The 25965-nt window shown below is 59.3% G+C and overlaps 2 protein-coding genes across 7 annotated transcripts in view; one reads left to right on the forward strand and one right to left on the reverse strand.

Annotated features, from left to right (window-relative positions):
- ZMAT5 (zinc finger matrin-type 5) overlaps nt 1-2516 on the forward strand; it is a 34867-nt gene extending 32351 nt beyond the window's left edge. For all 6 annotated transcript variants that reach the window (XM_017499656.2, XM_017499654.2, XM_037728224.1 and 3 more), the window contains one exon: nt 2117-2516. In XM_017499656.2, coding sequence (XP_017355145.1) covers nt 2117-2246 — 130 coding nt within the window. In that variant the 3' untranslated portion in view covers nt 2247-2516. The remainder of the gene's footprint in view (nt 1-2116) is intronic.
- Nucleotides 1592-13895, reverse strand: CABP7 (calcium binding protein 7). Its single transcript, XM_017499650.2, has 5 exons — nt 13365-13895; nt 6116-6259; nt 4709-4821; nt 4239-4392; nt 1592-4015 (listed from the first exon to the last, which is right to left on the reverse strand). Exons 1-5 carry the CDS (start codon nt 13471-13473, stop codon nt 3888-3890), a joined length of 648 nt encoding a protein of 215 aa, XP_017355139.1. The 5' UTR covers nt 13474-13895; the 3' UTR covers nt 1592-3887.
- Nucleotides 13896-25965: the final 12070 nt, after the last annotated feature.

Consider the following 25965-nt stretch of genomic DNA (forward strand, 5'->3'; position numbering starts at 1 on the left):
ACCCAGGGCTCCGTGCAGCTGTGGTAGTGGCAGTGACTCTACATGGCAGGTCTGGCAGAGAGGGGCTGGCTGGGTGGGTGTAGCGGGGGAAACTCCCAGGGCTCCTGACCCTGGCTCCCCGCCTCCCCCTCGGAGGTCAGAGGCCTCTCCAAACCTCTCTCGGCAGGCAAGCCCTTCTCTCTCTGCAGAGGGCTGGCCACTGGGCCCCTGAGCCTGCTGGGAGCTGCCAGGGCCTCACCTTGCCTGAAGGCTGGGTGTTGGGGTATGGAGGTGTGCCGGAACAGAGGGAGCTGAAGTGGGAGGGCAGTGTCTGCAGCCGATGTGCAGCTTGCATTCCAGGCCCTCAGGCCTCATCCCAACGGTGTCACTTGGTCACGTGACTGACTCCTTGTACTTCAGTTTCCTCACTTATAAAATGGGGTTCACCTGAGGATTTTTTTGGTTTTGGAGATGGAGTTTCACTCTTGTTACCCAGGCTGGAGTGCAATGGCGCAATCTCAGCTCACCACAACCTCACTTCCGGGGTTCAAGCAACTCACCTGCTTCAGTCTCCCAAGTAGCTGGGATTACTGACAGGCATGCGCCACCATGCCCGGCTAATTTTGTATTTTTAGTAGAGATGGGGTTTTACCATGTTGGTCAGGCTGGTCTCGAACTCCCGACCTCAGGTGATCAGCCCATCTCGGCCTCCCAAAGTGCTGGGATTATAGGCGTGAGCCACCATGCCAAGCCCACCTGAGGATTCTTTTTTTTTTTTCCTCAGGTTGAACCACCTGAGGATTCTTAAGGTTTCTCTGGCTCATGGTTTGTGGCCCGGAATAGTGCCTGGTCAGTAAGATCTTTCAGCATTGCTGTTGGTCATTCCACAGTCACTGGGTGGCCTCCTGGCACCAGGCCTGGCCCTGAGCATTGGGGTACAGATACACCCTACCCCTACCCCCTGGTCTACGTCCTCTGAGGACACCAGTCGTGTGCAGGAGACAGATGAGCTCCTGCCTGAATGTCGATGGCAGCTGCATTGCACTCTCTGCTGAGCACGTGCACATGTACTCCATCAGTCCCCCACAGGTGGGCACGAAGGTTATTTCCACTGTCTCGAAGTTATTACTGTAACTGTTTCTGCCACAACCCTGCTTTTTCCTTGGGCTCAGTTCCCAGAGGTGAGGTTGCTGGCTCAAAGGGTCTGCATGTTTTCGAGGCTCTGCCTTCCAGAAAGGTTGTGTATAAGCAGCTGGGGTGATGGGAGTTCAAAGTGCTTTGAAGCCTGAGCGGGGCCCTGTGGCCCCAGAGAAGCAGCCTGGGTGGGCCCCAAGTCCAGAAGGATCCAGGTAGAAGAATGGAGGGGCCACTGCTGGGCCTTGGCAGGGTGCCCCGGGCTGGGCACGGAGGATGCCTCTCCTAGGGCAAGTACTTAAATGGACCTTGAGTTCCAGGGGAGGTGGCTCAGGGTGGACATTGAGGAAGAGGAGAGTGAGTAGCATGAGAAATGAGGCTTTTTAAAAAAATTTTAGACACGATTTTTTTCTGATTTCAAAGGCTTGTGTGCTTGTAAAACTTTTGAGAAGTATAAAGAAGTAAAAATGTCACCCGCCATGGCACCACTCAGATAGAACCACTGTTAACATTTTGCTGTGTCTTCCAGGATTTTTTTATGCATTTATATATTTTATATATTTTTAAACAAAAATAGTATCATGCTATATACATTATTTTATAAGCTGCTTTCTCTCCCTACTCACACAGTATGTTTCTCATCAGTGCATATAAGTCTGCCTCCATTCTTACACAGGCTGCATAGCATTCTCTGCTGTGGACGTGCATATGTATTTAATCAGTCCCCTACAGGTGGACACGAAGCTTATTTCCATTGTCTTACGGCTGTCCCCATGGCTGTGTCTGCCCACAACCCCACTATTTCCTTGGTCTCAGTTCCTAGAAGCGAGGTTGCTGGCTCAAAGGGTCTGCATGTTTTCGAGGCTCTGTCTTCCAGAAAAGTCGTGCAGGCAGCTGACCCTTCCCACAGCCAGGGTGGCGAGGCAGGTGGGCTGGGGGTGGCAGGTGGCATAAGTCTAGGCAGTACCTGACTCTAATTCTCCACCCTTCTCTCTCTCTCTAGGGCTGAACCCATCAGAACTACTGTCTTTCAGTACCCTGTGGGCTGGCCACCAGTCCAGGAGCTGCCCCCATCCCTGCGGGCACCCCCACCAGGGGGTTGGCCCCTGCAGCCCAGAGTCCAATGGGGCTGAGCCCCTCGCCCCCAACTGACCCCCACGTGCTTACTTCTCATCAGTCACAATAGGAAGCCAAGCCCTGTTCCTGCTATGCCCCACGGAGGCTCTGAGACCATCGGCCTGGCCTCACAGGCTCAGGACGTGCCCATGCCAAATCCAGCCCTGGTCCTGGGTCTATGCCAGGGAGCCCCCGACTCACTCTCTTCCAGCCACCCCCCTCCTTCCTTCTTAAGAAGCTGAGGGAGAAAACTTCTAGATGTTTATAAAGAAAATCTGTCACCACGATGGTCTGGCTATGCTTCCCAACGCCGGGTGCTCTGAGCTCTGTTCTCCAGCCCCTGGCAGAGGTCAGGCAGGGTGGAGATGAGATGAGAGTCTCCTCAGGTGACCCACGCTCACTCCCTTCTCCCTTGGGACCAGCAGAGGCTCAGCACAGCCAGGGAGAGGGTGTGCCAGGGTGGCTGTGCCCGTTGCCTGGTAAGAAGTGACTCTAGGCCTGAGGAGCCAATGGACTCTGCCTGTCATCCCAGCCCTGGAAGAATCCACAGCCCCCGTGTCTGCCATGCTGAGCTGGTGCCCAAGTGTTTGGGATGACACAGCTGGGGCATGGGAGCAGGGTCTCCCGCCTGGAGGGCACAGAGAAGTGGGAGGACGCAGGAGGGCAGGCCATGGGCTGGGAGAGTGGCCTGGCGCAGCCTCTTGGCACCGACAGTGCGGGGCTGTGCCAGTTTCTTGGCCCAGGAGGTAGTATAGAGCCCTCCCAAGGGTCAGCCCTGGACAAGCCCCCTGGTGGAGGCTGTTCAGAGCCTTCAGGCCCCTGCTTTGCCTCCTTCCTCAGCTAGACTACAGTTCTAGGCTCTAGGCTGGGGTGGTGGATGAGTGGCCTTGGTTGCTGGGCCTCTGGTGGGAGGGCCAGAAAGTAGGGGGCTGCAGGGCCACCTCAGATACCCATCTTCCACGAGCTTCTGCCTTTCCTGAAAATCCCTGTGGAAGGAGGAACTGAGGCCAAGTCTCGGGCTCTGGAGCCTCAGGTTCCTCACCTGTGAAATGGGCTGGCCCAGCAGGTACATGAAGAGGGGCTGGGCTAGGGTCTAACACAGGTCGGAGGAAGGGACCCAGGAGAAGACCAGGGGCCTCCTCAGGCCATGCCAGGCAGCAGGGCCCAGGACACCCTGGCTTCCCACCCTCCCCCAGGAGGCTTTCTGCCCCCACACTTCCTAGTGCCCAAGCAGGCCTCAGGGACCAGGGCCGGGTTGGCTGTGTGGCCCCAGATAGGCCACCATCTCCAGGCACAGGGTGCCCCCTCCTACCCAAGGGACCACAGCAGCAACTGGGTCCTGGGGGTTCCTGTGAAAATTCCTCCTCAATTTCCCAGGAGCCCCTGGACGGTAGGAAGAGTGAGTACTCCATACAGGCCAGGGTAGGGACAGGGTGGCGCCAGGGCCATCCACAGAGCCACCACCAGGCCCTCCACAGCCAGGCCACGGCTCCAGGTGAGGCCCATGGGGTGGGTGGGGAGGGCTCGCCAGATACCCAGGCCCTGAAGTACACACAGGTGGCAGCCCAGGGAGCTGGCCAAGGGAGGGGCTGCAGGCGGTGGTGGTGTGGGGTGGGCCTCGGGCACCACATGCAGTGGCTGGGGCGTCCAGGTGGCGCCTACTTCATGCCACTGCGCAGCACCTGGTTGGCCGCAATGAGCATGACGCTGATGATGAAGGCGATGGCAAAGGCGCAGATGAGACTCTTGCGCACGCACGTTTGGCGGATCTGCTGGTTGGAGCAGGCTGTGGCCACCCAGGGGGCACCAGGGAAACAGAAGTGGACATCGAGGCGATGGAGTCAGGAGCCACCTGCCCTTCGGCACATGGGCTCATCCCAGGGGTGCCCCACTGGGACAGAGGCTCAGAACCAGCAAGGAGGCACCCAGCCCCCCTCTGCCTACAGACCCCCCACTCATCCCTCTGGTCAAGCTGTTGAGCCCACCCATGGGGTTCCACGGCCACTCACTCTCCACGTCCACGGGGCACTCCTCAGCTGGGCCCAGGTGGCTCTCCTCCTCCGTCATGATGATGTTCTCAATGTCCTTCATGGACAGGTGCTCGCAGAAGGTGTCGTAGAGCAGCCGCTTCAGCTCATCCACCGTCAGCTTCTGCATGTCGCACTTGCAGAGGGGGAAAGCACAGTGGTCTGACAGCCGCCACGGTCCCCACCCAGCACCCTGAGGCCACAGGGGCCCAATGACCGGCCTCCAGATTCAGGGGTAGGGGGCTGGAAAACACTTGCTCCATTCCCCCAGAGAGTCCTTGACCAACACCAGCCTCCCTAGGGAGCCCATGGCCCTCTGGAGATGAACTGTCCAGTGGACACAAGCCTGGAGTGGTCATCCCCCGTTTACAGTGTGGGCCCAGCCATTCAGTGGCCCCAGAACAGCACTCCACAGTGCGCACAGCCCTGGGTCCCAACTAGCCAGGGCATACCTTCCAGAAGACAGTGTCAAAGTCAGTGCCATGGAACTTCTCTGGGATCCCTGAAGTGGAGAGTTTGGGTCCCAGGAGGGTCACAAACTCCTCAAAGTCCACTTGACCATCACCTGCAGGAGGCACAGGGCCCATCAGTGGGTCAGGCCCAGGCTCACAGCCCAGGCCCCAGAGGACCTGGGATGGAGTCCTGATATACCTTGGGCCTCTTGGATGACCTCAGGCAGGTGACCCCCTCTGAGACTTGAGTCAGTGTCAGGGGCATCTACCAAGTGCCAGGCTCTGGGCTGATGCCGAAGCCACCCAGTACGATGAGGGCATACGAGGGGAGGTGGAGGTAGACAGCAGGTGGGCCATGACTTTCCTATTTCTCCCAGAACCCTCCATTGCTCCAAGCACCCTGTGGCCGTCCTGGGGTGGGTGTAGAGCCCTACACTCTCCACCATACAGACAGGAACTGGAGCTCAGAGTGGGCAACCTGCCCAGGTTGTTACCTGGTGTCTGGATGGAGAATAGGAAACGAAGGGCACAGGGGCTTGGCATTACCATTTCTTCCTATGAACTATCCCTTAATAAATGCCAGGTGGCAAACACAAGCAAAGTAGCGATTTTCTCTCAGGTGGTGGGAACTGGAGTATTTATTGCATCCTTTTACTTTTCTGTACTTTAAAACTTCTCAGCTGAGCACAGTGGCTCACGCCTGTAATCCTGCACTTGGGAGGCCGAGGCAGGCGGATCATGAGGTCAGGAGTTCGAGACCAGCCTGACCAATATGGTGAAACCCCGTCTCTACTAAAAATACAAAAATTAGCCGGGCGTGGTGGCGGGTGCCCGTAATCGAAGCTACTCAGAAGGCTGAGGCAGGAGAATCGCTTGAACCCAGGAGGTGGAGGTTGCAGTGAGCCAATCGTGCCACTGCACTCCAGCCTGGGTGACAGAGCGAGACTGTCTCAAAAAAAAAAAAAAAAAAAAAAAAAAGCAAAAGTTAGCCAGCATGATGGCAGGCGCCTGTAATCCCAGCTCCACGGAGGCTGAGGGAGGAGAATGGCTTGAACCCAGGAGGCGGAGGTTGCAGTGAGCTGAAATCATGCCTTGCACTCCAGCCTGGGGGACAAGAGTGAGATTTCGTCTCCAAAAAAAAAAAAACACAACTTATCAACACAGAGTGAGAAGAGCCATCTCTGAGCCCTGCATGCAGCTGGGACTGCCACCACCTCTCTGGCCTCAATTCTCCGGGCTGAGAAATGGGGCCAGACCAGGCTGCAAACCGCCTTGGGCTTTGAGGGTGGGGGGTCAGCAGAGTGAGAAGCCCAATTTGGATGCAGCCTCAGTGGCTCGGGGCCCAGCCCCTGCCCCACTCCTGGGGCCCAGGTGCCAGGTGGGGAAACCAAGGTAGGGGACTCTCACCATCCATGTCCAGCCGCTGGATGATGACCTCCAGTTCTACCTCGTTGGGCATGTAGCCCAGTGAACGCATGGCCGTGCCCAGCTCCTGCTTGGAGATGAAGCCATTGCCGTCACGGTCGAACACCTTGAAGGCCTCTCGGATCTCTGAGGAGAGAACAGAGCAGGCTGGGACTTTACCCCAGGATCGCAGACTCTGCAGCCTGAGCATGGCTTTGAGAGCCCAACCCAGAGCGTGCAGATCTTCTGAGAGAAGATCGTCGCATGGCAGAGGATGCACAAGGGTGCTGTATTCTGGGACTTCTGGGCAGGCTGAGCAGGGCAGCAAAGGGGGGGCTCAGGGGCCCCCAGCAGTGACCCCCTCAAGATCTGATTGCGCCAGGCTCTCATGGCAGCTCCTGGTGTGCTCACAACGACCCCGTGTGGTGGGGACCACGTGAAGGGGAGGATGCTGGAGCTCCCAGTCCCAGAGTCAGTGGATGGCTTCCCCATCCTCCCCGACTCCTTCCATCCCCCTCTCCCCCGCCATCCCCATCCCGCTGCGCCTCCTCCCCAGGCTCAGATCCTTAACACAGGCCAACGCTCGCTAATGGCAGCCACGTGAGGCAGCACGCTCCAGACTAATGGGCTGACAGGAGGCACAGACCTCCTCTGGTTCGGGGAAGACAGAGGGGGATGGAGGACCCCCTCCCCCTGCCGAGGTCCAGGCCAGATCAGATGGTGAGGGGTCACCCTCCACACTGTACAGAGCAGAAGACGGAGGCCTGATGACCTCGGTGTCTCAGGTGGTGAGCAACGCACTGTGCTGGGAGCTGGGGAACAAGCAACCTATGACCTTGGGCCGGCCTCAGTTTTACCAACAGTGAAAGGGACAGAATGATGGTGGGGACTCCCTGGCACAGTTGACGGGGTTCTCACCTGTCACCTTGGCTGTGCTTCTGTCTGTTCTGTTTGTCTGTTTCTAAGGGCTGCAGTCCCTTAATCATCACAGGCCCAGCAGGGCCCTAAAGGGCATTTGCCTTTGGGAGTGGTGGATTGGGGGGCGGGGCTTGATGCTCTCTCTCCGGTTCCGGTTCCCTGGGGGTCTCGTTGTTCTTTGGCCAGCCTCCTGGCCTTGCCCTAAGCTGTTCCCCTGGGAAGGATTTTAGCTTTCAGCAGGCAGAATCTAGCTTCTCATGCGAGACAGAGTGTGTGTATCTGTGTGTTTAGAAGTATACATACACAAGGTGCCCCATGCTGCAGACCAGAAACATCCAGAGAGGCTCAGCGGCCGGTGCAGAGTCACGTGGGCTTGGCGTGGCTGCTGCTGTGTGGGCTGGCCCAGACATTGTTTTAAGGGGTCTGTAAACCCTGAAAGTGCTCATAGGACCTTGTGCTTTGGGGTCGTTCTCTAGTCTCAGAGGGACAGGGGAGCTAGCCCAGCCTGTTGGTCTCACCACAGACGAGGGGCCGCAGCCCGGAGAGGATGGCCACGTGTCCCAGGCCACGCAGCGAGGTGGCTAGGGTGGAGACCCCACCCTCATCAGGCTCATCCCACCAGTGTCCACACCCAACACCTAAGGATCAGACGGGCTCACGCATGCACCGGGGTTGCCTGGGTCCCCAGACTTTCTGACTTTGGACTTGCCCTTCCCTCATCCCCACCAAGACCTGGGAATCGCCTCCTAACCAGTGGTCCCCAGGCTTCAACCCAGGAGGTGGAGGTTGCAGTGAGCAGAGATTGCACCCTGCACTCCAGCCTGGGGAACAAGAAGGAGACTGTTTCCAAAAAAAAAAAAACAGGGAAGCAGCTGGGAGGGAGCGGGCCGGGAGGTCTTCGCCAGGGTCACAGGGTTCTGCAAACCGTGGACCCTGGGAACTCCAGGCCAATTCCCACCTCAAGTTTTCCTGGGCCACCAGAGGGGTTGTGTACTCCCCATCACCAGAGATGTATAAACTGAGGCCTGACAGCCATGGAGGCTGCTGAGGGGATTCCAGTCCCTGGAGCCTCTGGGTAGAGCTGGAGGCATCTGCACACACACACTTAGGTTTCCAGCCAGTGCTGTCGGCCTCCTGGCCCCACCATACGCTCTGCCCAACCAAGGTGTCATGAACTCCATCCAGGCTAGGGCTCCTCCTGGTCCTGTGGGCACCGGGACTGTTCCATCTCCAGTCCTTCGAACATGCAGCCCATTTTGCCTGACATGCTCTTCTCTTTGCTACGGCAAACTCTAACACAAACTCTGGTGCCCTCCCTGCCCCCCCACCACCTCTGGCCCTCCTCTGGGCCCCCACAGGCCCTCCTTTTGCCCTGTCCTGGCACGGGGCACACTAGACTGTGCACTACGAGCGCCATGACAGCAGGGAGGGGCTGGCCTGGTTAATGGCTGTGTCTGTCACCTAGAACGGGGCCTGCCTCTGCCTCTTCAAGCATAAACATTTGCTGAATGAATGATGAAATGAATGAATGACTGATGTGGAGAGCCCATCCATCTGGAGCATGCAGAGTTCTCTGGCTCTTCTGAGCAGAAGCTCACATACTGATTGCTGTGAGGCTGCTACTCAGAGCCCACGAACAATCCTGGTTAGGGGATGTGTTTATTTCTACTCCCCAAGCAGCCAAGAAGCAGAGGGGGAGGCCGAGGAGGCTGCTTGACCCCTTCTCCAGCCCCCAAGGACACCATCCCCACTGGCCTGCAGGCCACTCGTGGAAGGGGGGTGCCAAGCTGAAGATGGGTAAGGGCCAGGGACTGGTGGGGGGAGGAGGACCAGGGTCAAGCACCCTCCTCCTCCTCCGTTTCCTCCTCTGCAGGGTCCCACTTGGAAGACCCAGCCTGCAGGGTGGAATGGGAAAGTCCTAGACTCACCGTAGGGGCAGCAGTGGGAGCCACCTCCTCCCCTGCCTGCCATGAGCTGAGCTCCAGGCCATCCTTCCTACCCTTTGGGGGGCTCCCAGAGCCCAGGGCTGCTTTGCTGGAGCCCCTGAGCCCCTTTGCGGGAGGCTCAGAAAACACCCCAGTGCCGGAGGGGAGCCAGAGGAGGGCAGGTGAATACTGGGATGCACGGGAAGGTGAGGGGCTCGGGGGCAGCCATGCGGGCCCAGCAGCCGTTTCTCAGGCAAGGCTCACCTTCCCAAGCCACTAGGTAAATCCACACACTGCCACCTCCCCACACATGAGTCTCTTCAACACCCCTCCTTAGCACACCCAACATGCCACAAAGTTTCACCTCGGTGCCTCTGCCCACGCTGGGAGCCACACCCGGCCACAGAGGCTGGATTCAGGTTCCACCTTCCTGGCCAGGGAGGCAGCCTCAAGTGGCAGAGACCCAGGGTCAAGTCCCAGCCCTCCTACAACATCCTGGGGGGTAACCTTGGGCAGGTATTTGCTCACCTGTACAATGGGGCTGCTGGGATGATTAAGCAAGAAAATCAAGCATGTGTTTGGCCGGGCCTGGCTCAGAGATGGGCTATAAATCAGAACGTCCCAGATAGCACAGCCGGAAGAAAAGGGAGGACTCAGTGAGCTGGGGACACCAGGCCGCCCTTCCTGTTGGCGGCTGCTGGCTTGGGCTTAGATTCTGGCTCTCCTGCTTAGCAGCTGAGTGGCCTGGGCAAGTCACATCCCTCTCTAAGTCTCGGGTGTCTCATCTGTGAAATGGGGAGCGACTCCTGCGCCATCACTGAAGCCCAGCCTCTGCTGGGGGTTCCCTGAGTGGGGCAGGCGTCACGATTTCCTGCCACTGTTTTGCCATCAGTGCCTCACAGCCGGGTGCATTTCCCTGAAAGCCTTGCTCCCTTCCCATCCTGTAAGGCCCAGGGAAGCCTGCCGGGCCCCATCTTGGCATGGGGATGCTGGCCCGGGAATGGGCTGGCAGGGCCAGCAGGTTTCCAGGCTGACCTGTCCCCACCTGCCACCTCCAGCCTGACACCCCCTAGTTCCTTCCCAACCTGTGGAGCTTCATCAGAGCCTAAGTCCCCAGCAGACTCCAAAGGACGTCTGCGCTCCGTCAGATAGCCAGAGTCCAGAGGGCGGGCACTGGCTGGAGGTCACTGGAGGGGGCAGTGTCCATCCGAGGCAGCTGCCACTCTCCGTGGCTCTGGCCCCGTGCCCCACCACTCTGGCCTCCCTGAGCTTTTGGCTGTGCAGAGGTGGCTGCTGGGCTTGCAGGGCAGAGAGGCAGAAAAGGGGCTCCCCAGCCTCCCCTGCCCTAAAGGCCCACATTTGGTCACTCAGCGAAGCCTCCACTCACTGACTGCTCTGGGGACCGTCTGCCTGGAAGTCTGACGCCTTCCTCCTCTCTTCCACCAGAAAGGCCTAGGAGTTGCAGACACCTCATTCCCACCCTCGGGTGCTCAAGTCTGCTGATGATGCTGGGACCAGCCTCAGTGTCCCTGGAGGACTCTGTTGTGTGTGTATGTCGGAAAGGGTGTGTGTCCCAGCCATGGTGGGCACATGGAGGGGATCTAGAGAGCCCGTGCCTCTCCCTCCCAGGGCCTGGGTGGGCGTCAGGCCAGCTCTGCACAGCCATGTTCCTACCTTGCGACCGCCTGCCATGCCTCCCCGGGGCCACAGGTCCCCAGACACCTTTTCCAGACCTTCAAGGCCTTTTCCACCCAGCTCTCCTGGCCAGCCTGCCCTTCTCGACCAGCCTCCTGCACACTCCAGGCTCCTACCCCTCCAGGGCCTCCCCTGAGGTTGCATCTGGGTCCCTGAGCTCCCCATGCGCTACGTACTTTCACTCCATCCTCCATCACCAGCAGCCCTGGGGAGCACAAGACCAGCCCCCCTTTTTCAGGTGGGGAAACCAAGGCTCAGAGAGATGAGCAATTGCCCAAGGTCACTCCATGAGCTGAAGGTGCAGAGACTCAAACCCAGCACCGCCTGGCTGGGAAGCCCTCATCTTAACTCTGTGCTTCCCACCTCCCTGTCTGGTCCTCCTTTCCGCTCAGACTGACCGCCCCCTGGATTTCTGCGGCAGGCACGTACTGTCTGCAGCATTTCATCCCGGGCTGCCCAGCTCCCTCTTCCTGGCACATGTGGCTCCTCTGCTGATGGCGTCCTCCCAGCAAAGGGCCCAGGTCTCGCCCAGGCTGCCCTGGGGCAGGAGCACTCATGGGGCCCTGGGGAGGCGGAGAGGGCAGAGGGGGATCCGTGCCAGGAATGGCCAGCCCTGGCATTCAAGGACTGCTGAAAGGGACCTGGGCCCTGCAGAGGGCTTTCAGGGCACCTGCAGCCAAGAAGGGGGCTGGTCATGGAAAACTTCTTGCCTTCATCTGTAGCTGCCCACTGGCCCAGAGATGTGCTGGGACCACCTAGGCATCTGCCTGCTCCATGACCCCACCTGCCCATCCCAGGGAGGGCCCTGCCCTTCAGATGCCCCCTGAGTCAGGGCCCCTCGGCTCCCCAGGGCCCAGGAGAAGGGGACAGGAGAGAAGCGGGGAGGGCACTTGGTGTAGCTGGTGACTAACGCCGCTGGGCTCCTGCCAGCACGCCCTGCCGTTGGTTGGGAAGCCTGCGGCCTTGCCCCTGAACTGCCCACCCTGTGGCCCCTCGCCCCTGCAGCCAGCCTCTTACCCTCTCCGCTTCCTCAGGGCGTGCACTCCAGGACTGGGGATCAGGAGAGGAGGGACCCCTGGTGCCGGGGTCCCAGTGGGGTGCCGGGAGCAGGGGGTGGGAGTGAAGTGGAAGCTGCCTGAGGTCTGGGAAACATGGTGACTCCTGCCCAGATGGCCAGGAGGAAGGGATGAACGAGGGACTCTGGAGGGAAAAATCCGCAGGAGGTTTGAGGTGGCCCAGGGCAGGAAGGACAAAGGTGGGGAGGAGAAGGCCTGTGATCCATCTCCTGCTCTCTTGCCCCCCATCATACCCCTCCTCTCCCCAGGCTCTGGAGGAGGCTCTAGCCCTGGACTTTAGGGGTGAATGGTGAGGTCACATCAGGGGGGCCCCAAACATCCATCTGTCCTGTCTGCATCAGACCCCAGACCCTGTCTCCACGGCTTTCTTGACACCCAAGGGTTTGCGGGGGCAGTTGGTGAGGAGCCGGTGGCTCATGCCTGTGGTGCAGTGAGCGTGGCAGAGGCTGTCTCCCCTCTCTGGATCTTCCCCCGACCCAGCCTGACTCCCCAAAGATCTGCCCTCACCTGGGCCTGGGGTTGATGGAGGACCTCCCTCCATGGCTTCTCCAGGCTCCACCATCCTCCCTGACTGTGCCGTTCTCGGCTGCACCCCCTAGGCCCTAATGAGCCTCCAGGTCTCAGAGACCCCTGGACCCAAGGTACTCCTAGAGGCCCATCCTCCGGGTGAGCTCAGCCCCTTGCTCGACAGCAGACAAGCAGATCCCAGGAGATGGAGACACTCAGCAGCCCAGATCCCCCACTCCATTCCATATGGGGGCTCCAGGAGGTCTAGGGGGAGGGGAAGCCTGAGCACCTCCCCCAGCCCAGCAGGGAAGGAGTTGGGCAGGCCCCAGGTGTCTCCCTGCTCCCCAGGACACACTGTCCCGGATCCCAGCCTTTGCCCTCTGCTCTGACCTCGCCCAGCCAGCGGCCTGCTATCCCCCTGCGTGTCTGAGAGGCAAGGGGAACGGAGTGGGGGCAGGTTTGGGTCCTGGCCTCTCTGCCTTTCCCTTCTAGGCTTGACTATCGCGACTGAGCCGCCCAATCTGGCCACTTGTTGTCGCCACCGCCTCCCGGGCTACCTTCCCGGCGCGAGGGGCTGGGGGTCCCCGCAGGGCTGCAGAGAAGGGGCTACAGCCGCAGGTGGAGACGGGGACGGCCCCGCAGCGGGCAGGAGCAGGGCAGTCGCCCTCTCCCCTTCTTCTGCTACCCGAGCACATTGAATTTTTAAAGCGACACGAGCAGAATGTCAATGCGAGCAGAGCGCCGCGGGCTGGCGCCGCGGAGGGGATCAGGATGCGGGTGCTCCGGCCGGGCCGGTGCTGGGGGCTCAGCGCGGACCCCCGCCCCAGTCCGCCGCGTTGCCGCACAGTCACCGCTGATTACGCGGCCCCATGACCCCGCTGCGGGGCCCGGCAAGTTTCCGCAGCGCGAGGGGCCACGCGGGCAGGGGCTGGGCCGCCCTCCGCCCGGGCGACCCCCACCGCGGCGACCCGGGTGCGGACCCGTCCTGCCGCCGCGCGCAGCTGCTCGCTGGGGCGCCCACCTAACAGCCGGCACCTGCGGACCGCCCCCCGCCCTCGCGCCCCTGGCCCGCGCTTCACCTGGGCGCACAGGTAGGAGGACCGGCGGGCAGGGGTCCCGGAGAACACTCACCCTCCAGCTCATCCTCCGGGATGTCCACTGGGCGCTGCTCCGACAGCAGGTTGGGCACGGTGTAGATGCCCCGGTACATCAACGCCGCCGTCACCGGGTGGAACGGCATCTTGGAGGCTCCGCGCCCGCCCGCCCGCCGCAAACTTTGATGCCGGGGCTCATGGGCCGGCGGCGGCCCCGGGGGCGGCTGGAGCGGGCGGGGCGCGCGGCTGCGGAGGGTGGCGGCGGCGGCGGCAAGGCGGGGGGCGCCCCTCCGGGGACCTAGCGCCCACGCGCCCGGGGCCGCCTGGCCATGCCGCCCCCTCCCTCGTCCGGCTCCCAGCCGGGGCCCTGCAGGGGCGGCGGGGGCGGCGCCGCTCTGGCCTTCCCGAGAGCTCCAGCTGCCGCGCGCGGTGCCCGCCGCGCCCGCTCCTCGGTGCCCCGCGCGCTCCGCGCTGCTCGCCGCCCGTTTGTCCGCTCGCCGGCGCGGCCGCCACCGGCCCGGCGCTCAGGCTCTTGCCGCCTCTCCGCTCGCCCGCCCGCTAGCTCTGTGCTGCTCTGGCTGCGCTCCCCGCCTCCCCCGCCAGCCGCCCGCCCGCCCCCTCCGCGCTCCCCACCCCCAGCCCGCCCCTTCCCGCCGCCGGCCCCTGAGCGGCCGCCCCAAACCTACCTGGGGCTCCTTCTCCCCTTCGGCACCATTCCCCTTTACCCCTACGGCTCCTCTCTGATGACTGGCTCCCCCCACCCCAAGTCTGCAGCCACCAGGACCAGAGAAGGTGTGGGTTGCGGGGGTCCTCCTTCCTGCCCCTTGGCTCACCTCATCGTCATTCCCGCACCAGGAGCGGAGAGCCTAGAACTAAGGACAGGAAACCCAGAGAGATGATACCAGACCCAAGCACCTGGGTCCTCAAGAATAATCACCTTTTCAGTGCCAGAGGCTCCCAGGTGGGGAAACTGAGGCTGAGAGAGGACATTGACCAAGGTCACAGGGCAGGGGCAGCAGGTAGGAACTGGGTACAGGTCTGGGGTAGGCTTCCTGTGCTGTGGCTGATACCCTGCCGCTGACCTTGCTCCCCGCAATAGGGCCCCAGTCCTGGAACCTTCTCAAGCTCCTACCTTTCAGCTTGCAGAAGGGGAGCCAAAGTGTCTCATGGCCCCCAGGGCAGTGCGGGACAGACACATGGCCGGGTGCCTGTGGGTCTAGTGTGAGGGCCTGCCAGTTCACATGGCTGCAGGTCAGACCTACTTTGTGTGCAGGACTTCCCCAGGCCCCCAGGCACGTGTGAGCGTGGGGGTGGGGGCAGGTGTTTGTAGTAGCAGCCTGCCTATGTCGTCTGCTATCCATGGGGCGTGTATGTGCCACTGGGCACGTGCAGATGTGTCTGTGACTCCATATGCAGATGGACAAATATCGAGAGTGTGTGGCCACCTGTGTGTGCCAAGTTTGTACGCTAGCAGGTCAGGGGAGGTGTGCAGGCTGGGAGTGGTGTGGGCATGTGTGTACAGATGTGCATGGGAGGGGCTGGCTTTCTGGCCTGGCTGTGGCCCCAGCTCTGGGGGCTCCCCTGAGTTCCCCTATCGGGACCACCTCCCTGCCCTCTTTGATCCAATCAGCTAAAGGTCCCAGCAGGAACGCTGATTGCACAGCCCTGCCCAGCCCTGCCCTGCCCTTCCCAAGCTGATTACACTTTTCTGCTTGTTTCTGTTTTTGTTACTGATTAATCACAGCCTTGTCTCAGGGTCTGGGGAGAGGGGGCTGAGTGAGAGATGCTAGCCCCAGCCAGGCGGGGTTGGGCCAGCCTGGGCCAAGCACTTCCTGGGCACTGCTCTGGAGGCATCTCCTAGAAACATCTGTAACCTGCAGAGAAGCCAGGAGGGACCCCAACTGTCTGTCTGTCTCCCCAGGCCTCTTTGGGCTAGCTGGCTGCTCACTAGGACCTGGGGCTGGAGGTGAGAGAGGCCCCAGAAAGGCCCCCACCCCACTCCAGAGCTCCCCTTGCCCGCCCATCCCATCATCTGACCTTCCGCCACTAGAGCTGAATGCCTTGAGCTCCTGTAGTGTTTTTGATGTAGCAGAGACATGAGGAAGAAAGAACCCAGCACCAAGAGCCAGGCAGATTGGGGCTTCTGCATCCACCATCTCCTCACCGTGGGACTGCAGTCATGTCCCTTAACCTGCTGTGGCCTCAGTTTCCCCACCTGTGAAGTTAAGGTGGCAATGTCACATCCCAGGCAGCGGTGAGGATGAAGAGACATAACGTAGGAAAGGTGCCAGGCAGTACTTCCCTGAAACTCTTGGGAGTTTCCTATTAGCATAAACATCCCCCCCCTCAAGGAATATAAATTCATAATAATTACAGCTTCGAGTATTGATTGAGAGAGAGAGCCGCAGTGGCAGCTCAGTCATTCCACATTTACTCAGTGTCCAGGCTGCGCCAGCCCAGGCCATCAATTCTAAATCAGAACCCCTGGGCCAAAGGAGGGTGGGATAGAGCCTGCTGAGAGGCTGACAGTTTGCTGTCCAGGTGGAGATATATGTGGGTTTTTTTGAGGTGGAGTCTTGCTCTGTTGCCTAGGCTAGAGTGCAGTGGCATGATCTTGGCTCACTGCAACCTCCGCCTCCCAGGTTCAAGCAATTCTCCTGCCTCAGCCTCCCAAGTAGCTGGGACTACAGGCTCATGACATCACGCCCAGCTAATTTTTGTATTTTTTTGTAGAGACAGGGCATCATGTTGGCCAGGTGGCTCTCAAACTCCTAATCTCAAGTGATCTGCCTGCCTCGGCCTCCCAAAGTGCTGGGATTACAGGAATGAGCCACGGCGCCCAGCCCATGGTGGCTTTTTTTTTTTTTTTTAAACTAGTCAAGGAATTCCAGAGGTCAGGAGGAGGGTGGGCAAAAGGTTAGAAGTGTGAGAGGGCCTCTCTTAGCTCTGAAGGGCAGGTCTGGGTCTGAGTTCCCCAGATATCCTATGCCTGGCAGAGGACTAGGATGGGCTAAGGTGGCTGGGGCTGGATGAACATCTGTCCAATGAATGAAGGAGAGAATTAGTGAATGAACGACTGCCCACTCACCCACCCGCCCTTCGGCATTGCAGCCCCGTCCTCTCCTCTGTGCGTCACAGGGAAGCAGATGGCATGATCACAGGGTGTGAATTATGTCTGTCGCTCCCCCATCTGGGGAAGGTGCTGCTGCCATCACACTGCTCTCCCTGGGGTGCCCACCGGGAGATGCCTGGGCCTCAGGTCCTCCCCAGAGGGGTTCTCCATGGTCCTCGCTGACTAATCGTTGGCTTAGGGGGCTAGGGAGAAGTGACTCGCTGAAACCTGTGATTCTGGGGGGTTCCCCAAGTGGCAAGGAGACAAGGGGAGAGAGGTGGGAACTGCCATGTGCAGAGGCCAGCCCCTTCCCTCCCTGAGACTGGAGATTGCTCCTTTCAAGAGCAGCATAGTCCCTGCCCTCCCTGGCCAGAGACCTCTTGTCCAAAGCCAGCATCCTCTTGCTACATTCAGCACCAGGGAGAGTTCCAGGCAGAGCCCGGGGCCCAGCTGTGTAGCGTGAAGCTGTGGAGGGACCCACTAGAGCTGGCCAAAGCTTTCAATGAACCCATTGTCCAGATGAGGAAATCAAAGTGAAGAGGGTGGAAGCATCAATTTCAAGGTCATGCTGGGACCAGTGATTGCAGCCCTACCAAAGCCAGGGGTCCTGCTGGGGGAGGAGGTACTAGAGGAGGAGAGGTACTGGTGGTAGGGAGCGGGTGTCCAAGGAGGACAGAGGCTATGGCCTCTGCTCCTTGGCTGAGGAACAATATTGTTCTGAGAACCCGCTGGGGACAGTGTCTGGAGGTGAATAAAGTATTCATTGTCCGGGCAAACTCCCGAAGTCGCCTAATGAATAATGGAATTGATAGACTCGAAGATGCAGACTGGGCTGGGAGGGGGTGCAGGCCAGAACCCAGAGGCCCCAACTGCTCAGCTCCCTGCTGTTCTCTGGCCACCCCCCTCTGAATGCTCACATGCCCAGCTCCTGAAGGTGACGGGAGTGGACAAGACAACAAGGAACAGAGTCCATGTGAGGGAAACAGAGTGAAGGGGACAGGCCCTTGAATTTGTTGTTCCTTGGGGGCAGGAACTTGGTGATGGGAAAAGAGCACTGGACTCGGAGTCCAGTGTGGCTGGGATGAAGCTGACTCCTGTTACCAGCTCTGTGCCCTGAGTGTAGCCCTTGCCCTGACCTCAGTTTGCTCCCCTATAAAACGGAGTTGAAGCTGCTGCCACTACATAGCCTGCTGCAGGGATCTGCTGAGGTGACAGTGCCTGCTACTGCTGTCCGAGGCTGGACCTGCTGAGCCTCCCTGTCAGGCTTAGGGCCCAGCTGCAGAGGGTGAAGCTGTAGAGGGACCCAGGAGAGCCAGCCAAGGCTGTCAATGAACCCATTGTCCAGACCAGTAAATCAAAGAGGACAGGGTGTAAGCATCAAGTTCAAGGTCATGCCAGGACAGTCTCCCCTGGCTGCACTGGGTCTGGCTGGAAGGGAGGGGAGACATGGTCCCTAGGGGAAAGAAGACCTCAGCTCTCAGGGCAGGGATGATGTCAATAACTGCAAAATCCTGGCTCGCCCTGGCACACATTCAAGTGCACGGCCCTGCATCCCCCCAAAGGTTCTGCTCCTGTTGGTCTGGGCTGGGAGCAGAACCTTGGGAGGTGTATTCTTTAATGCTCCTCTATGTGCTTCCAGGCTACAGCCAGCGTTAGAACCAGTGCTCCAAAGGGAAAGTCCTGGTGTGGGAAACTGATTCTGGATAGGGGTGAGAGGAGCCTGGGGATATATCGCTTAGGAAATCACAGAGATCCTGTCCCTGGTGTCCTCTGGGCCTCCATCTATACCCGGGGCCTGGCCAGGCTACTGGCTGGGAGGCTGGCCCAGGGATCAGAAACTTCACAGATGGGAGGGGGACCATGGGTACTGCAGGCCTAGCCCTTGCTCCCTGCCCTCTTCCTGAGTGACAGCTGTGGCAGCTGGCAGGAGGCGAGGTGCGAGGCGGCAGCTCCTAATTGCTCTGGGCTCCCAGATCCCTGCCTCAGTCTGTTGCCTCTGATGAGACACTCGACCAACTTGCCTGGGGCGGCTGCTCCCTGAAAAGAGGCCTCATCTCCTGTCGGCCTGGGCCTTAGCCTAGGGTGATAGGTGGATGAAAGTCACCTCTCCTTGGCAGGTTCTGGAGCAGGGTGAGGCTGGGACCCTGCAGTCCCCCAGGGCCCTGTCTCCCTCCTCTCTGCATCTCTCTGTGTCACATAAAGGGCTTGTGCATAAGCCACCTCTTCAACCAGGAGCCGAGCAGGTGCTGAAATAGACAGACTTCAGGAGTTTGCCAGGTAGATGAATATTTTATTCACCTCCAGACACTGTCCCCAGCAGGTTCTTGGAACAATATTGTTCCTCGGCAAGAAGCAGAGGCCATAGATTCTGCCCTCCCTGAATACCCGCTTCCCACCACAGGCAGCTCCCCCTGCCCTTCTCTCCCAGCAGGAGACTGTGATCAACAGTCCCAGGATGACCTTGAACTTGGTGCTTATGCCCTAGACAATGGGTTCATTAAAATATATAGGTGCTGCCAGGTCAGCTCTGTGGCCTTGCCTGGCACACCCTGTCCCACCAGGTGGCACAGGCATGGCTTCATTAAGGGGTTCATTATCAGAGGTCCCAGGGCAAGTCTTGGACCTCTGAGTTTTGGTGCCTCACCTGGGAATAAGGACACCTGTTTCTCAGGTGAGCACCGGATGAGTAAGGGATGAGAGACGCTGAGCCCAGGGCCCAGGACAGTGCAAATATTCTGGCCTTGGCATGCCATGGACCAGGAGCCTTTAGCACACCCGCCTTGGGCTGAGCGTTCACGCTGTGGTTGCCTCCCCATCTCTGGCTGACTGGACCCTTCCTGCTGCCCTGCCCTGCCCCTGTCCCTCTCTCCCTGTGGAAGCACCTCTAGGGTAAGAATGGAAAGCAGGGGACTGAATGTCTGGAAGTCTTTCCCAGGAGGACCAAATGATTAGTCTGGCTTCAGTTATCCAGTCAAACCCTGCCCTTTCCCTGTGCGTGACCTGCTGTCTTTGCCTGCCACCACGTGGCCTGGGTGCAGCCTCTGTTTGCACACCTCCAGAGACAGGGAGCTCACCCCTCTGGAGGCAGTGGCTAGAATTCATGGAGTCCCTGGGCTTGGTCTTTATGCTCAAGTATCTTTCCTGTTTTGAGACAAAGCACTGGGGGCCCTACAGGGACACCTGCCCATCAGCTGGGAGAGGGACAGTACTAACCTGTGATACCGCATCAAAGTGGCACCTCTCTCCACAGTGGGGGGCAGCCTGTGAGATTGGCATCCTGAGCCTGTGGCAGAGAGAGGAGCAGGGGAAGGAGAGCAGGGGCAGTGGGGCCAGGCTTTCAGATGAGCACAGCCCCATCCCTTGTCCCGGAGCTCAGCTGCTGAGAGCAGCCCGACGCTGAGAGTCTGGAGCATAGAATGGATGAATTTTGTCCCCAGGGAACCTGAGGGAGGCCCAGACTTGAGGCTTTGCCAGGGAGAGGCTGGGCTTGGGGAGCCCCTGCACCCCCTGCCACCAGCGGATCTGCAGGCACCTGGGCTCTAATCCTGTGGAGTCCCTGATGTTGAGGACTGGGCTGGAGTGAGGCACAAGGGCTCCAGGGGTGGTGCATGGGGGGAGAAGGTAGACCCACAGCCTGGTCTGGCCCCCAACCCAAGGGTCTGAGGATGGGCCTTGAGGCCTGCGGTGCCCCATTTGTGTCGAGTCTAAGTGATGATAAAATCGACAGCAGTTTAATTGGTAATTTTAATCCTGGACAGAGCAGTAACAGTGTTACTAATTGGATCGTTAGAGATTTGTGCTTTATGGCTGTGTAATTAGAGGAGCTGCAGGGGTCCCGGTGAGCTAGGGGGCTGTGTGGGGGCCAGGGGCAGGGAGCAGGGGCGGGGCCCCTTTCCAGGCTACAACGGGGTCGGTGCAAGGACCTCCTGCTCTTCTGCTGCTCCTGGGGAAGCCAGGTGAGTGGGGGCTGGCCAGGGTTTTGCACACTGCTCCTCCTAGACATGGGAGCCCATCGGGTCAGGAGGAAGAGGGTCTTGAGGGCATTTTACACAGGAGCTCCAAAGCTCACTGTTCAGGTCCCTACAGGCCAGGGTGGGGGGCTCCCCCTCCCTGTGTCCTCACACGCCTGTGCCCTGGGCTTTCTGCGGCTCACAGGACTCTGCAGCCTGGCCCATGGCCACAGCCTGTACCAGTGCCCCAGCCTGCACAGGCAGAGCACAGCCCTGTCCCCTGGCTCTGGTGGCTTCTGGGCACTGGGGCTCCACAACCTGTCTATTTTAGAATAGGAACGGCTCTTCGATCCTGTCCTCAATCATTTCTCAGATGAGGAAACTGAGGCCCAGGAGGGAAGGGGGCATCCTGTGTGTGCCACGCTGGTCCTAGATGTGTGTGCGTGACAGCCCTGTGCACTAGTACACAAGTGTTCATTCTATACCCGAGGGAGGAGGCACATGGGCTGAGTGTCCGGAGTGTGGAGAGGGGCTGAGGTGGCCCGGCCTCTGTCCCAAGCTGCAGGGCAGACATTGGAAGTGCCTTGCTGGGGGGTGGGCCGGGCGGAGCGTTCCTTGGATTGAGTTCGTAAAAGGCTAGACTTGTGCCTGCACTTGGCAAATACCTGCTGGATGGACAAATGAAAGAAATAAAAGGGGGCAGGAGGGAGAGGAGGAGGACAGGCAGACGGCAGGGGGCCTCTGTCACTCGCTTGGACTCTGGTCTTCCAGCCCCTCCCACTGACCCTCCAGCATCTCCCGTTGGCCTCCTAACCTACCACCAATCACCGCCTCAAACTCTGCACGGCTCCTTCCCAGTCCTCCAGTGGCTCCCATGCTACTCCAGGGAAGAGCTGAAGTCAGCAAAGTCGCCCCAGGGCCCACAGTGTCTCCCTCCTCACCTCTCTGCTCTCACCTCCTTCCCCAGCTCACCTGCTCTGCTGGCCTCACCTGGAAGGCACACTCTCACCCCAGGGCCCTTGCACTTGCTGTGTGCGCTGCCAGGAATAATGCTCTCCTCCTAAATACACTCGCTTTTTCAGGTCCTTCCTTCCTTCCTCCCTCCCTCCTTCCCTCCCTTTCTTCCTTCCTTTCTGTTTCTTTCCTCCCTTCCTCCTTCCCTCTCCCCCTCCCTCCCTCTCTTCCTTCCTTCCTTTCTTTCTTTTCTTTCTTTCTCCCTCTCTCTTTTTCTTTTTCTTCTTTTCTTTTTTTCCTTCCTTCCTTTCTTTTCTTTTATCTTTTCTTCTTTCTTTCTTTCAGGGTCTCACTCTGTCACCCAGGCTGGAGTGCAGTGACACAATCATAGCTCACTGCACCCTCCACCTCCTGGGCCTCAGTCTACTGAGTAGCTGGGACTACATGCACGTGCCACCACACCTGGCTAATTTTTTTAAAAAATGTTGTAGAGATAGAGTCTCCCTATGTTGCCCAGGCTGGTCTCCACCTCCTGGCTCAAGCGATCCTCCTGCCTTGGCCTCCCTAAGTGCTGGGATTGCAGAGTGGGACCCATCTCGCCCAGTCAAGGTCTTTACTCAAAAGTCACCTTCTCCCTGGATCTTCTCCGAAGACCCTGGCTTAAAAAGAAAAAAAAAAAAAAAAAAAAGACAAACCGCACCCTTCTCCCTGCCTGTTTCTTGGCCTGGATTCCCCTCACGGTGACACTGCACACTCCTTCCTTGCCTGGGGCTGGCTTTTGCTCACTGCCTCGTCCCTGGTGTTGGGCACACAGTGGTGCTTGGAGGAAGAGCTGGAGGCTGCCTGCAGGTGCGGCCCTGGAGGCAGCACCAGGTAGGGCCAGGTGTGTGGGTTTGGGGACAGGAGTGGTGACTGAGATGCCCCTGCTGTGAACACTTTTCTTCCTGCTGCCCCATCTCCAGCCTGTCCCCCACCCATCTCCCTGGCAGCAGCTCAGTCAGAAGATAGCGCCCCAGCGGCCTACATCAGCACATTACATGGCGAGGTGTGGGGTCGCAGAGATAAAAATCTCTGTCCTCCTGCCAAATGCCACAGAGCCGCGCCACCTTGGACCTTCCTGCATGACCTCCACTCCCCTTCAGCTAGATCATCCCTCCTTCAGGCTCCTGCCAGGAGATGTGGCTACCTCTGGGGGGCGGGGGTGGGGTTTGGGGTCCCAAGAAGACCGCTGTGCCCAGGCAGGTGTCAGCCCCTGACTTCCCTCCTGGGGACACAGAGTGGTCGCACCCGAGCCCAGCAACACCCTGCCCAGCTGCCTGGCCCAGCCTCCTCGGCCTGACCAGGTGATGTATGGCCCGCTCGCCCTGCCAGGAAGCAACAGCAGATGGATGGGTAGTGCCAGGGTGGGCTCAGAGCCAGGAGTCTGGAGCAGGGGGTGGGGAGAGGCCTGGCTCTGGAGACAGCCATTCCCGGAATGCCACCTCCCTGACTGAGGGCAGGACAGCGAGTGTGGGATGTTTCGGGCATGGCTCCCACACCCTGGCCCTCGGCATTGGGGAGTGCAGTGAGCTAAAGGTGGGGGCTTTTTGTCCTGCGTAGTATCTCTCCAGGCCTCAGTTTCCTCATCTGTAAAATGGCGATGAAGCCCTTTGGAAGGAGGTGGGGGGGACCAACTGAGAGAATGCCCTCAAAGCAGAGCCCCGAACCCAGCACTGCAGGCCTGTCCCTAAATCCCCGCTTCCTCCTCCCCTAACTCCCCACCAGAGCCCTGGCCCCATCTTTCTTTCCTGGCCTTTGGGAGCATCCCACAGCCAGACGTGGACAGGACCTCGGAAAGCCAGTTCAGCCTCCCTCTAACTTTCCAGGAGGGAAAACTGAGTTCTGGAGAGAGGAAGGACCTATCCAAGGTCAGGCAAGAGGGCTGGAGAGACCCCTCATGGTAGCTCCTGCAAGACGCCCCTCCTCACCGTGGACACGTGGTGGCGTATGGTGGCTGCTTCGGCTACCCAGCTGGTGGGGAAGGACAGGAGGACAGCGCTGGGCACAGGGAAGGGGGCTGGGGGTGCTGGTGCAGCTGCTGCGGCCGAGTCAGGATGCGCCAGACGCTTCTGTGGGCCCTGTCTGCGTCCAAGGAGACCAGGACACTGGGAGGACGGACGGTGTGTCCTCGATAGCTGGGCCTGGAGGAGGGATGGGGGAGCAGGAAGGGAGGTCATTCTGGGAACTGGGGCTGCCGTCTGCTCACCTGCCCTGCTCCCCAGAGGAATGGGGACCCCACGGGGGCTCTCGGTGTCTTCGGGCATGTGACACCAATGTGTGTGAACAGGTCTGGGTGGACGTGGGCCTATTGGCAAAGATGTGTGCATCTGTGGCTGGGTGTCTCGGTGCCAGGGTGGATGTGCACATGCAGGGGTCTGACACCCTGAGGACCCGGGGCCAGGGAAGATGCAGGCAGAGACATACATGTGGCGAGCGTGCACACATCACAGGCAACTACACGGCGGTGTATGTTGCACATGTTACAGGTGCTCACTCCACACCCATCAGGCCCTGCACAAGCTCAGCCTCAGTCAAAAAAAACTGGACTGGCCAGGCGCAATGGCTCATGCCTGTAATCCCAGCACTTTGGGAGGCCAAGGCAGACAGATCACCTGAGGTCAGGAGTTCGAGACCAGCCTGATCAACATGGAGAAACCCTCTCTCTACTAAAAATACAAAATTAGCTGGGTGTGGTGGCGGGCACCTGTCATCCCAGCTATTCAGGAGGCAGAGGCAGCAGAATCGCTTGAACTTGGGAGGTGGAGGTTGCGGTGAGCCGAGATTGTGCCATTGCACTCCAGCCTGGGCAACAAGAGTGAAACTCCATCTAAAAAAAAAAAAGGAACAAGGGCAGCCCCCCATTGCTAGATGGGGAAACAGAGGGCAGCAGCCTGCCCAAGGCACCCGGCACTCAGGTTCCTGCCTGGTCAATTCAGGAGAACGACCCTGCCCTGGCCTCCTCACAAGGTGGGCTCGGACAAGAAATGGGTCGTGCTTTGGACTTGTTCTTCTGAGCAGGGGCAGGACATGGGCTGTGGAAAGGCAGGCATGGCAGGGCCTCTGCTCGGGTCCAATGGCCAGGAGCTTTGCAGAGGGGTGTCCTACCTGGAGAGTCTCTTCTCCAAGCCTCAGTTTCCCCACCTGTAGAATGGTGCCCCTCCTTCTCCCGGGCTCCTGCTGGGAAGTGCTGAGCCATGCCATGAAACAGAAGTCTGGGGACCCAAGGTCACCTCAGGGGCATGGCAATGGTCCCGGCCACACCAGGTCATATCCCGAACAGGCTCCCCTGCCCACCTGCCAGTCTGGGAGGGGAGGTGAGCCTGGGGGAGGGAAAAGGGGAGTAAAGGGATTCCGGGCAGGGAGGCAGGCCTTCCGGTTCAGTTAGCGAAGGGATTTGTCATTTTAATGATGTGATATTTCTTGCCTGGCTCCTGTCGGTGGCGGCGCGAAGGGGACAGCTGCTTCCCTGAATGAGAAGGTGCTGGTGCTGGTGGGGGTGTCCTCAGGCAGCCCAGCCTCTCCAGGCGGAGGGGGAGGGCAACTGGACGCGGAGGTCCAATGGGCCGAGAGCTCTCACGGAGCACAGCCTCCTGTCCAGGTCTGTCTCTCTGTCCCATGTAACCTTTTGGGTGAATCCTTCCCCACCTCTAAGCCTCAGTTTCCTCATCTTTAAAATGGGGCAAATTCGACCACCCCTGGCTTCTGTACTGACTGCTGTTGGTTCCAGGCTTTCACATCTCTCCCCTGTGCTGGCTTTTCCAGTCCCTGCTGCACCAGGACCCTCTGACCTGCTCCGGCATTTTTCTTTTCTTTTCTTTTTTGAGAGTTGCCCAGGCTGGAGTGCAATAGCACAATCTCAGCTCACTGCAACCTCCACCTCCTGGGTTCAATCGATCCTCCTGCCTTAGCCGCCTGAGTAGCTGGGATTGCAGAAGCCCATCCCACCACCACGCCTGGCTAATTTTGGTATTTTTAGTAGAAATGGGGTTTCACCATTATTGGTCAGGCTGGTCTCAAACTCCTTACCTTGTGATTCACCCACCTTGGCCTCCCAAAGTGCTGGGATTACAGGTGTGAGCCACTGCGCCTGGCCATTTTTGTATTTTTAATAGAGATGGGGGTTTCATCATGTTGGCCAGACTGGTCTCAAACTCCTGATCTCAAGTAATCTGCTTGCCTTAGCCTCCCAAAGTGCTGGGATTATAGGCGTGAGCCACCATGCCCAGTCTTCTTTTCTTTTTTTGACATGGGGTCTCACTGTGTTACCCAGCCTGGAGTGCAGTGGGGTGATCATGGCTCACTGTATCCTCAAACTCCTGAGCTCAAGGGATCCTCTTGTCTCAGCCTCCCAAAGTGCTGGGGTTACAGGTGCACACCACCATGCCGCGCCTGCTCCTGAATTTCAGCAGACCCTCAGCATGCCTCCCTCCCTGGCAGCAGCAGGGTCTTTTGAAAGTGCCAGCCTAGCCGGGCGCGGTGGCTCAAGCCTGTAATCCCAGCACTTTGGGAGGCTGAGGCGGGTGGATCACAAGGTCAAGAGATCAAGACCATCCTGGTCAACATGGTGAAACCCCGTCTCTACT

Source organism: Cebus imitator, unplaced genomic scaffold (assembly GCF_001604975.1).
Source record: "Cebus imitator isolate Cc_AM_T3 unplaced genomic scaffold, Cebus_imitator-1.0 Scaffold258, whole genome shotgun sequence".
In the NCBI taxonomy this organism is placed as follows: Eukaryota; Metazoa; Chordata; class Mammalia; order Primates; family Cebidae; genus Cebus; species Cebus imitator.